The sequence below is a fragment of the Solea solea genome, chromosome 4 (assembly GCF_958295425.1).
Source record: "Solea solea chromosome 4, fSolSol10.1, whole genome shotgun sequence".
Lineage (NCBI taxonomy): Eukaryota > Metazoa > Chordata > Actinopteri > Pleuronectiformes > Soleidae > Solea > Solea solea.
In genome coordinates this window covers 17394782-17407294 of record NC_081137.1, presented here as the reverse complement: position 1 = coordinate 17407294, position 12513 = coordinate 17394782, and the positions used below count along the sequence as shown (strand labels likewise).

The 12513-nt window shown below is 43.0% G+C and overlaps 1 protein-coding gene and 1 long non-coding RNA gene across 2 annotated transcripts; both read left to right on the top strand.

Annotated features, from left to right (window-relative positions):
- Positions 1-1251: 1251 nt before the first annotated feature.
- Positions 1252-6839, top strand: LOC131459028 (myb/SANT-like DNA-binding domain-containing protein 2). Its single transcript, XM_058628485.1, has 4 exons — positions 1252-1708; positions 2693-2948; positions 3036-3099; positions 3481-6839. Exons 1-4 carry the CDS (start codon positions 1274-1276, stop codon positions 4400-4402), a joined length of 1677 nt encoding a protein of 558 aa, XP_058484468.1. The 5' UTR covers positions 1252-1273; the 3' UTR covers positions 4403-6839.
- A 1088-nt stretch (positions 6840-7927) lies between these two features.
- LOC131457889 (uncharacterized) lies at positions 7928-9611 on the top strand. Its single transcript, XR_009240029.1, has 2 exons — positions 7928-8108; positions 8812-9611. It is a non-coding gene; the product is annotated as an uncharacterized LOC131457889 (long non-coding RNA).
- The last annotated feature ends 2902 nt before the right edge of the window (positions 9612-12513 follow it).

Genomic DNA, 12513 nt, shown 5'->3' with positions numbered 1-12513 from the left:
ACAACCTACCTGCGTTATCTTCACAGTCCACCAGAAGGTAACTGAATGCAGATCAGGGGGTAATCTGTTCCAGAGCATGGCAGCGGCGACAGCAAAGGAATGGTCACCCAAATGTATCTTGACCTGGGGACGTCCAGCAGCCTTTTACCAGAGGAGCTTGGCACCCTGTTGTTTCCAGGAATGTTCAAATCGGCCATAAAGCGAAATACAAAATATCATTTTTAAAATGCACAATGACAATTCAAGAAAATAAATCAAAACAAAGACAAAAGGTAACTGGTGCTGGTCGATTCATGGGTGGAGGGAAAAAATAGAAAAAATTGCAGTGTCTGGAGCTATTTGAGGAGTTTCGTCTGAGTGAAGGACGTTCAGAGTTTATTGCAGAGTTGACAAAGGCCAGTTTAACCTCGTTCTTTGGCCTGAGTATCAACATTGCTTTCTGTTCCTTGTGTTGAAATAAGTAAAAGGGCTTTTGTCGATTCTGCAACTTTTACATGGAACTTGCAGCAGAATGATTGGAACATGACAGGAGTGTCTTTAAATCCAAATTAGTATTAGTATCCACAATCCAAAGAGTATGATTCCGTCACATGTACTTTGTTTTCAGTCATCCACTTGCAATTTTGAATCATACCTTGTTGATTTATTAGTTGTCATTGTTTGTATTCCGTGTTTTAATTTGTGTACCTTTGTTTTTTGTGTTTTTATGTGATGCTGCCTTGAACTTTTTAATCTCAATGGGATTTACCTGGTTAGATAACGGTTAATAAATAAATAAATTGTCCATGAAATGTAGCTTTAAAAAAGCTAAGCTATATTGAGCCCCCAGAAAAGCAAAAATGTTGTAAACGTGACCACATTGTTCTCTTTTATGTGCCTGCACCTAACCTCTGTTATTTTTCAGAGTTCCTGACATAAACTAATGAGTAAAAACAAATTAAAAACTGTTTGTGCCACCTGTTTGTCGGCCCCCCTCGCCTCTGCAGTGCACGGGTCTGGGGGCGTATAAGTGTGGAGTTAAGGAAATTCCTTCTACGGCCCTGGGTATGTGTGTGTGTCAAAGACGACGCAGAAAAATGACACAGTAACATTATAAGCTGTGTTTCTTTACCTGTTATCTCACTCTTCCTCACACCACCACCTCTTCAGAGCTCGTCTTCCTCACACACACGTACAGCAGCAGACCCACGCCGCCGTATTTCCCCCCCCACGCTTCCTATTGCTACGCCCCGCACGTCACTTTCCGCCCCCTCCCCTTAGCAACAGAGGCAACATGGCGGCGTCCAGTACCGTGGAGACCTCTCCGGAGATATTAACGCCGTTAAAGATCCCCAAAACCGAGGTGCCATCCCCGGAGTCGGAGGATTTGAGTGACAGTAACCAATACCACTCCAACCCCCCGACGCCAAACCGCTTCTCGCCTCTGAACGTGGCCTCGGGCACCGCGGGCCGGACGGCGGCCTCCTCCTCCTCCTCCAACAGCTTCACCGCTTGCCGCGGGATGTCATGGACCCCATCCGAGACGAACGCGCTCATCGCGGTGTGGGGCAACGAGAGGCTGACGGAGGCGAGAATGCAGCAGCTGGAGGTGGCGGGCACCGTGTTCTCCGGGAAAGCCCCCGGTCCTGCCATGTACGAGCGGGTGTCCAGAGCTTTGTCTGAGCTGGGATACGAGAGGACCCCCTCCCAGTGCAGGGAGAGGATGAAGGTGAATGATCAGGTTTATGGTGTCGTTTGTTATCACTGTGGCTGCTGCGTGTTCGTCCTCCATCACCGGGGATTTTTACCTGTAGCTGCCTTGACACGAAGATGCAGCTGCTGTCAGTCACACCAGTTACTGTATCATTGTGACATGAGACAATGGTAAATATAAAGGGAATTTAAAGCTGCTGTGTGTAACCTTTGGTGATTCTTGTTGTTTTTTATATAAAACAATGTAATATTATATGTATGCTGCGTATTTCATCTGAAAATGGACTATTTTAAGCAATAGTATTAGGATTAAATGCGTATACAGCAGAAGCACAGGGGCAGATTGGGGCAAGAAGAACAACATCTTTGTGTTCACATTCATACTTCAACCTGTTTGTTTACCACAACGATGATGATGCTGCTGCTGATGCTGCTGCTCACTCTGTCCTGATGAAAAACAAATGACTTCCTGTGTGCAGTCGGTGTGAAAATGTCGGCAAAATCAATGCTGAAGGAGAGCCCTAACACCACTACACCGAGAACTCAACATAGAGTCATGTGGGGGCGCTTTTTCAGTTCTATGTGAGCTAACTTGACTGTGGTTTGTAGTTTAAAGTTGCTCACTACAGTTATGTGATTCATTTTTTTTTAGAATGAAGGGTTTCAGACTAAACTGTGCCACAACATTTGAACCAGATCCCAGTTTTGTTTCATGGACAGGACACCCAGTAAAGTGACAGTGTGGTCTTTTGCTGCTGTAGCCCATCTGCTATTGCTTATGTACGCTCATTGCAGGTAGAAACATACAGTAGTTATTCTTGCAACAGCATCAAATGCAGGTGCTGAAACCAAACTTAAGAATCGAAAAGGGGGTCAGAAATTAAATGCACTAAAACTTACATCGAGTCATCTGTCTGTGCTCATCCGATAAAAGAAGCTGAGGATAGAAACCCACAATCCCACAATGTTTCACCTGTTTGTTTGTGATGTCCGCACGCAGACGCTGCGGCGGTGCTACAGCCGCGTGAAGGAGCACGGCATCGGCAAGCGGAAGAGCAGCTACACTTTGGAGCAGCTGGAGAAGGTGTTCGGTCAGGGCGGCTGGGACTCCCAGAGCTGTGCCCCCGTGCTGATCAACAGCAGCGGCCTGTATCAGGAGATGGAGTCCGATAGCAGCACCCTGGAGGACTTCTCCCAGGAGGACTGGTGCAACCAGGCGCTGGACTCCGCCTTCCAGGAGGGAGACATGGAGACCGGTGAGGAGCAGTGGTCGGAGAGGAGTGCATGACACAAGAACAACGGTGTTACAACTAATATTTGTCCTTGTTTTTTTTCCCCTTCAGAAGAAATCCAGGTGCCTAAAAGCCGAGCTCTACAGATTCAAGCAGAGCTGTCGGAGCAAATCCAGTAAGTTAGCGTGAGCAGAGGTCAAATCCACATTGAGCTTATAAAGCTTTCCGTTAAATGACATTGTTGGGAAGGCATCAGTGGGATTTCTAAATTGGGATGCGCTTGCTGTTAAGTGCTGGGTATTGAACAGTTTGTGGAAAGTACAGAAGCATAGGTTTTTTTTCTGGAAATTCAGACTGGCAGTTCTGTTGGACACTAACCCTAAAATTATCCCCATGTTGCTTTTGTTGTCCTTTTATTTGGAACATTTGGCAGGAAATGGTCATATACAAAGAAAGCATGTGATATTTTGGCATTATTAATAGTAGTATTTGGCTGCTTTACCACTGCCTAACCTGGAAAAAAATAACATGTTGTGCTGCTTCTTCTTCTCCACAGAAAAAGGGACATGATGCAGACCGTGATGCGCATCCTGGATTCGGTGGAGCTGAAATGGGAGCATTTCCAAACGTGGACCGACTTCTCGCGGCTGCACCTCTCCAACAAACTGGCCATCTTCGGCGTGGGCTACAACACACGCTGGCGCGAGGCCGTCCGGTACCACTACGCCGAAATCAGCTCCCAGGTGCCGCTCGGCAAAAGGCTCCGCGAGTACTTCAACCCCGAGAAGCCCGAGGGCCGCATCATCATGACCAAAGTTCAAAAGATGAACTGGAAGAACGTCTACTACAAGTTCCTAGACATCACCATCAGCGAGGCGCGCTGCCTGGAGCTGCACATGGAGGTGGACTGGATCCCTGTGTCCAAGTCTAGAGATCCATGCTGCAGCAATGGCACATACCACTACCTCCTTCCAGGGGACATCCCCAAGGCGTACGGACTCTACGCCGTCGGCTATGAGGCGCCGTGTTCCTCCAGTGTCGCCGCTCACGCCTCTCCCCTGAGTGACGTTGAAGACCACAGCTTACCTCGGTGGGATTCAGAACATGGAGCTCGGCGTCTGGCTGACGGAGAGGGAGTTGGGCAGAGTGGCAGGACTGGGGCTAAAGTCACGTACTGCTACCTGGGCATAGCTGAGGACAGGACCATACAGCAGTGCCTCTTCCAGCACTTTCAGGGTTCCAGCAAACACCACGTCCACGGGGAGCCCTCGACGTTGACACATTTCTTGCACGAGAACTCCCGCGGCGGCGTCGCGAGTCAGGACGGCGTCGAATCATTGCGACATTTTAACATTTACCTAAAATTCATTGAGGTGGAGCTGGACTTCCTCTCAGCAGGGTCCCTGGTGGAGTGCCTGGAAACCGCTGTGGGTTATCCGTTGAAATACAACAACAACAACAACAGAGACGCGTTTTAACCACACACGACAGCGGCGACTTGAATTCACTGAAAGAAAGCGAAAGAAACATGAGGCGTGACCAAGTCTGTTATGAAGAATGGATCCTAGCTCAGTTAGATCCTATAATGAATTCTCAAAAAGAATGACGACTGTGCACAATATGTCGGCTGTATTGTGTAAAAACATGGGAATAGTAGGATAACTATCAAAGTATGTACTTGTTCTTTTCATCTTATGTGCACTACAAACGTCTCTGCTGCTTATTTAGTGTAAATAATTATTGCTTCATCAGGGAGTTGTGGGGTTGGAAAGGTGACTATTGCAGTGCGCATTTGTCTACCTCAGTAGGATGTAGCAAAACAAGGCAGTGAGGGGACCGGAGTGTGGAATTTATTCTTAGACTGCCTTTAACTTCGACTGTTGAGGCCCGGACCTGAATCCACAAGTGGTCTCAACGCCTCTCGATAATCTCCGTGTTCTGTGCTCAGTCCACAGAGAACTGCATAAGCTCGCAGGTCACACTTGAACAATACGTGCCCACGGTTTCATTCGGATCTAAAATAAGGGTCCGTGTATGATGCAGGAGACGCAGTCTGAAGTGGTGTTTATAACACTGGTAAACATTTTCCTGATGAGTTAATGATCCCAGTTGCTAGTTTTAGGTCTACGTTAAGCCAATCTTGTAAATATGTCGCAATTTAGAGGAGAATAGATTGTCCAATAGGTGCCTGGTTGCAGGTGAATGTGAACTTTGGTCTCAAAAACTGTCCTGGCACTGTTTAGTTGGTTTGGCATTGCAACTGGAACTCTATGTCTTCTTTGCATGCACTCTATATGATTTAGAGTCTATGTGGAAGCTACAGGAAGGACAGTATGTTGGGATGGAAAACAATGTGTGATCAGGTCAGCAAATTCCAGACCAACATGGAGCCCTTTTTAAGTATGAGTGGAACCGTGGGCATGTACTGTATGTGTGAGGCTGTAAAAGTATAGTGAGGCTATAAGAGTCACTTGATGGGGTTTTTTTTGCACTTCTAACTGGGCTGCAGCTAGGAGATGCTCCTATGCAAATGAGGGACAAAGTATAAATAAATCAGTGTTGGCCATTGTGGAAACGTGTTGATCCAGCAAAGGGCAGCAACAGAAAAATTAACACCTATACAAGTATACACATATGAGGCTTGAACTTGTGACCTGAAACACCAAAATGGAAGTCGTCAACATGTCGAGATGACCTCACAAGAAAAACAGTCAACCGCTAAGGGTGGAAAAGCAGATTTAAAATGAATTTGCTATCAATAAGATACCAAATTCTGCGAGTTTGTGTGTTTCACATAAAAACATTAACTGAATAAGGGAAAACGGTTTAAAGGTGCCAAAGTTCAAACTGTTTTGGGCATACAATTCCGAAATGTAAGCCAATCTCTCATGGCATTTTTCTTTTATAATAAATATTGATTTATTGAGAGAGATTTGAAAGTGACATTTAACATTTTGACGCACTCAAATATCGGCTCAAATATCCGTGTAGATGGCTTGCGTTGGGCGGGCTGTTCTTCACAACGTTGCTCAGCTGAAGCACAAACAAGAATAGACTATTGGCTTGTGTTAAGGTTTATTTTCATGCATGGGATGTTCATCACATTGAGGGGAAAACTTAAGATGCTTATTTCCTGTGTGTTTGTGGTCCTGAGAGTTTTGCACGTGCAAACACTGAATTTTGACTTCTGGCATAGCATTCGAAAAACACTGCGGGGACTTTAGAAAATCTACTACTTTTGTGTTTGTGTATCGTCAGCCAAAAATCGGGAAATAAGTGATAAAACATTGCATAGTAAACCTAGTTAAGTAAGTACTGTATGTATCGGCGGCCAGTATTCGGGAGCATCTCTAGCTGCACTTGTGGGATGTACGTGTCTGGTGATTTCACACATATCAGTGTTGCAGGATGATGTGATTTGGTGCACATGTGCAGGCGTAGACGAGGCCTCTGCGGTCGCCCGCCTGTGCGTTTCACATCAGGTTGAGATTATAAGCTGCAGAGGTTTGTTCACCTCTGACCAATAATCAAAGAAGAATTCTTAAACTTGATTTTCTGAGGTTATGTGCAATGTGCCAGGGGCGGCTGTGTCGAGAAAAATCAAACTATGGACGGAGAAGTCGCCGATTAATCTATGTATATAAAAATCTACCTTATATCTATGAAGATATATATATATATATTTAAGAATATCACTGTTCTCGAGCATTCCGGCTTTTGCAATCTTTGCGGTGTTCATTTGTTTGGTTCTTACACAGCGTATGAAGGTTAAATATGATATTTTCTATTTTATTGGTTCACACAACGTCTTGTATTCGATCGTTTCCAAGTCACCGTCTTGTATGTTTACATGTTTGAGAAACAAATAAAAAAGGGGGCTTTCACTGTCATTTGCCACACAGTGGAGATGGGTTTGTCAGAGTCATTGTTTTGTGCATGTTTTTGTGTGGTTTTTTTGCAGTGGGTTGCTGTGCTCTTGTTTAATGTCAGGTTCATCAAACCTAAAGTCAATGTACATTTCCTTAGAAGTGAACTATCTATTTTGAGCAATAAACAAATAGGTACTACTATTTTAAAGTATTTTATTTATTGGTATTACTGTCTACAATGACAGTAAATTATTTCTATTGTATTCTATATCCCAAAAAAATATTTAATGTACCCTAACCCATTTAGTTTGGGTACTAAAGTATAATCCCTATTTCTGACAAAATGGTTCACATTTATTTGAATTAATTGAAACTATAACAGCTGGTTGTTTTGGGAGAACGTGATACATAATTATTATCATTATTTTAGCTGAGTGTGTGAATTGTAAAACCTTTGAAAATGAGAACTTGTGAAGTTATGACTTCAGTGCTGATGTTTAGCCACAGGGTGGCGCAGTTATTACATGAAGAGTAGACAAGAGGAGCAGGTTGTTTTAATGGAGAGCTGTGCGGAATACAAAAAATAGCCAAATATGACAAGACTAAGCGGCTGATTAGGGTCCCGTGACCACCAGGGGGCCCCAAGAGCATTTAATGTAAAAAATATATATATATACAGTATATATATATAAAGTCTTTTTTGGCGTGTGAGCGATGACACTTGTCAGTTCAAAACACAGTGAATTTAAGTTGAGGCTTTACTTGGAGTTAAAACACAGCTGAGAGCAGCCCAGTGTTTGTGTGTGTGTGTCAGTCCAGCAGGTGGCAGCATATCCTACAGGTGGTGTTTTTTTTTGCTGTTTTAGCAAAAATGTTTTGAAATAACAACAATTTCAGCTGCCATTTTTATTTTATTTGTCCAGCGAGGACATGAACGTTGATTAATCACAGGTGGAGCTGCTCCTGCGCAAAGACACACTGATTTAAAAAGCCTTTGTGTACTTTCCGTGACTTGGTACATTCCACTCCTCCCCTCTGTGTCGAGCTATGTGGAATGTTCCACTTCCCTTGTCGGAGCTTCTTCCACGCCGAGACAGAAACAGGAAGAGGACGAGGAGCAGCGGGAATAAACACATGGTAACTGCTGCTTAAATGTGAGCCCCACATGTCTTAGATTCTCTGTTGACGCTCTGTTCAAACCTGCTGTTAACATCCGACCTGAGCGATCCGATCACACGTGTTCAGATTACACCTGCTACTGCTGCTAATGTGACGTCACTGCTCCTCAGTAAACACACGATCACCGTCTAACCATGTACGTGTGTGTTTTCAAGAAACTGACTTTGTGTCAAATATGTCATGATACAGTATGATGTCAACAACTGCCTCTTCATACTGTCCATAATGTCCAATAATATGTCAACAAAAAGTTAAAATATGAACTGTTTATGTAAATATAACTGAGTATATCGATTATTTAGTAAACTGTCCAAAATGTCAAACAATGTCCTCAACAAAAAATGTCAACATACCATTTAAACTGTTGAGTATCTAGTATCTAGAATATCTTAAAAAAAAAAAACCCTGTTCAGGAGCAGTGGTTTCGTAGAATAAATAAAAGTGCCCGTGTTGATATGGACCAATATATAGTTGACAATAAAAACCTTTTAATGTATTTTACTCACATTTCTTCACTCATTTACTGCAATGACCACATTTGGACACTCTAAACTGGATACTACTTTGTCTCATCATGTCCCATGACTGAACACCTACAAACAGCTGCAGTTAAAGACACAGTTCATGTGTTTTCAAGCATCGTTGAATGAGGTCATTATCATCAGAATTTAGGGCAATAAGAGAAAAAAAAGCCATGACTTTACAGTGAAGAGTAAGAAGAGGCTTTCACCAGTGCTGTCACTAAATACATCAGAATCCTTAAATGTTGAGATTTTAGAATTTTTTTTAGGATTTTTAAAGTCCTTTACAGTGTAACTCATCTACAGCATTGTTTGCAGCAGGTGCAGGAGGACCTGGCTGACCTGGAGGAGGACGAGGAGCAGCACGGACAAATGTGTGGTAACTGATGCTTAAAAATGATCCACACATTTATTAGATGTTCTGTTGATGCTCTGTTCACACCTGCTGTTAACATCTGATCCGAGTCATCCGATCACAGTTGTTCAGATTACACCTGCTACTGCTATTGCTAATATCACGTCAAATGATGATTCTCAAATGTCTTTTTTTATCCACCAACCAAAAATTATTCAGTTTTAATTCCTTCTTTGTTACAAGGAACAATGAAACCAGAAAAAGTTCAACATTTATAATAAAAAACAAACAATTAATCCATTATTAAAGTATTTGACAATTCATTTAGTTATCGTTTAATAATGCTGTAATCGTTGCATCCCTACTTTATATATATATTTTTTTTAAATCATCAGAGACATCATATGATTTATTGCGATACTTGCAAAATCATACATTGTGATACATTGTGATACACTGACACAACAGTGACCACTTGGCACCATCTAGTGGACTGAAAGGTTCATTTATTTTGTTTATTTGTAATGCTAATCCACAAAAAAGTTTGACGTTTATTTATAACATCAGTTCAAAACATTGTTATGGAACAAACCATGACTCTTTCACCTGTCATTTCATCACCTCACACGGACGATGTTAACAGCACTTGTCAACAGAGCCTCTGTTTAATGTGTGCACATCATTTTTACATTGTTAACAGGTGAAAACTAGGGACCACTCAAAGTCACAAAATTCTATCAATAAATACACCATTCAATAATGACTACAATGTGCCATTCATTCATTGATTCAAATTGGAATGAAATACATACACGTCTTATTAAATGTGACATTCATTCATTCATTCAAATACCAATTCATTTGATGTAAAAAACAACATATAGAATGACTTGACTGTTGAATGAATGATTTCATGGTCCTGTGTTGCAGTGCATCATCAGTTGATTTGATGCTGATGGGTGACTTTGACACGTTAAATCAATTCATGATGCACTGCAACACAGGACCATGACATCATTCATGTCAAAGTCAAGTCATTAGATATGTTTTGTGGTATTTGAATGAATGAATGTCACATTTAATAAGACGTGTATGTATTTCATTCCAATTTGAATCAATGAATAAATGTCACATTGTAGTCCTTATTGAACGGTGTAATTATTTATTGAGTGAATTTTGTAACTTTGAGCGCTCCCTAGTTTTCACCTGTTAACAATGTAAAAATGATGTGCACACATTAATCCCACAGAAGTCTAATTGATGTGCTGATCATTTTTAAGCATCAGTTGCTGGACACCGGTACCCCGACTGTGTGGTCAACAGTCCAGAGAGTGGACCCCTGTCATTTTGTTTTTGTGATTTTATGGGATTTCTTGGGAATTTTCTGGGGAAAAAATGTGAAATAAAATGGCATAACCCCCTGTTGTTACCAGTGTGGGGAGCCGGGGGAGCACAGCCCAGCCCCGGCCCCAGTTTGGCCCCGGCGCCGGGGCCAAGTGTTCGGAGCATGCTGGATTTGAACCAGCCACAGCCGGACTGGCACAACCTCCTCGCGGTTGCGAACCAACCCACCACGCCACAAACCCTTTGGAGGTTTGGGATGGAGCTCCGGGCGTTTTTCACTCTTCACTTTGGCTGTGGAACCTTAAACGTTGAAGTATAAAGGAACTGAACTCTCCACGTCAGGACTGAAAGGCAGCTCTCTAACCAGTTGAGCTAACTGTCCACACTCTTCCTTATGTTTTCTCAGACTTATTTACACTCTGCGTTGAATAGCATGCCTAAAAATTCACTTCATCCAAGTTTCGAACCCCTGACCTGAGGAACTCCAGTCTTTCTCTTGACCTTGTGAGCTATTTGTCCTCACATGGTGTGTGCCAACCTTTGGAAGTCTTTCAATAATAGAACCCATGACTTCAAAAAAACATCAGACTGATGAAATATTTTAGAACGTTTGTCCCCGAAAATGGACAACGTTGTTGGTGAAGTGGTTAGTGCTCTTGCCTTTGAAACAAGACTTTCAGGGTTCAAGACCCATTTGGAACAAGTATCTTTCTGGAGTTTTTCATGTTCTCCTTGTGTGTGCATGGCTTTTCTCCCGTTTCTCTGGCTTCCTCCTACAGTCCATCAATCATCTACCGCTTTGTCCTACACTGGAGGGTTGCGGGGAGTGCTGTGCCAAGCTCAGATGTCATAGGGTGATAGGCGTGGTTCACCCTGCACTGTTCGCCAGTCCATTCAAAACATGCAGTATGGTGATGAGGTAAATTTCTGCTTAAACATTGACTTCATGTAAGATTCGAACCCGTGACCATAGGAACGCCAGTCCACATCTGAACCGTGTGAGCTATTTGTCTTTGCATGCTTTTTCAATCAATTTGGAAGTCTTTCAATAATACAACCCATGGCTTCAAAAAAATGTCAGACTGATGAAATATTGAAGAACGTTTGTCCCTGAAATTAGACAGCGTGGTTGGTGTAGTGGTTAGTGCTCTTGCCTTTGAAACAAGACTTACAGGGTTCGAGACCCAGTTTGAACAAGTGTCCTAATGCGTGGAGTTTTTCATGTTCTTCCCATGTGTGCGTGGCTTTTCGCCGGGTTCTCTGGCTTCCTCCCAACAACATGCAATATGGCGATGAGGTTAATTGGTCACTCTAAATTGACCAATTGAGTTCTGTGAATCTGCTATTGAAACACTTGTAAATGTGTTGAAAGGTTGTTAGTCTCTAAAACTCCATGCACAAAGACTCTTGTTGCAAGCTGGGCTTGAACTAGGACCCTCTCGCTTCAAAGGTAAGAGCACTAACCACTATCCCAACCACGTTGTCCATATTCGGGGACAAACGTTCTGAAATATTTCATCAGTCTGACATTTTTTTGAAGTCATGGACTTTATTATTGAAAGACTTCCAAATTGTGCGAAAAGCTTGCAAAGACAAATAGCTCACACGGTTCAGACTTGGGCTGGCGTTCCTGTGGTCAGCGGTTCGAATCTTACATGAAGTCATTGTTTAAGCCGAAATTTACCTCATCACTGTACTGCATGTTTTGAATGGACTGGTGAACAGTCCAGGGTGAACCCCGCCTATGACTCTATGACAGCTGAGCTTGGCACAGCAGCCCCCACGACCCTCCAGTGTAGGACAAAGTGGTAGATGATTGATGGACTGTGGGAGGAGGCCAGAGAACCCGGAGAAAAGCTGCGCACACACAAGGAGAACATGAAAAACTCCAGAAAGATGCTTGTTCCATATGGGTCTCGAACCGAGGTCTTCTTGTTTCAAAGGCAAGAGCACTAACCACTACACCAACCACGCTGTCCATGATGAGGGACAGATGTTGTTAAATATTTCATAAGGCTGAGGTCTGTGAAGTCATGAGTTCTATTATTGAAAGACTTCCAAATTGGACAAAAAAAGCATACAAGGACAACTAGCACACATGGTTCGGACAAGGACTGTCGTTCCTATGGTCAGGGGTTCGATTCTTACCTGAAGTGGAAATTTACCTCATCATTGTATTGCATGTTTTGAATTGACTGGCCAACAGTCCAGAGTGAACACAGCCTATCACCCTATGACAGTTGAGCTTGGCACAGCAGCCCCCACGACACAGTGGTCGATGATTGATGGACTGTGGGAGGAAGCCTGACAATGTGTAGAAA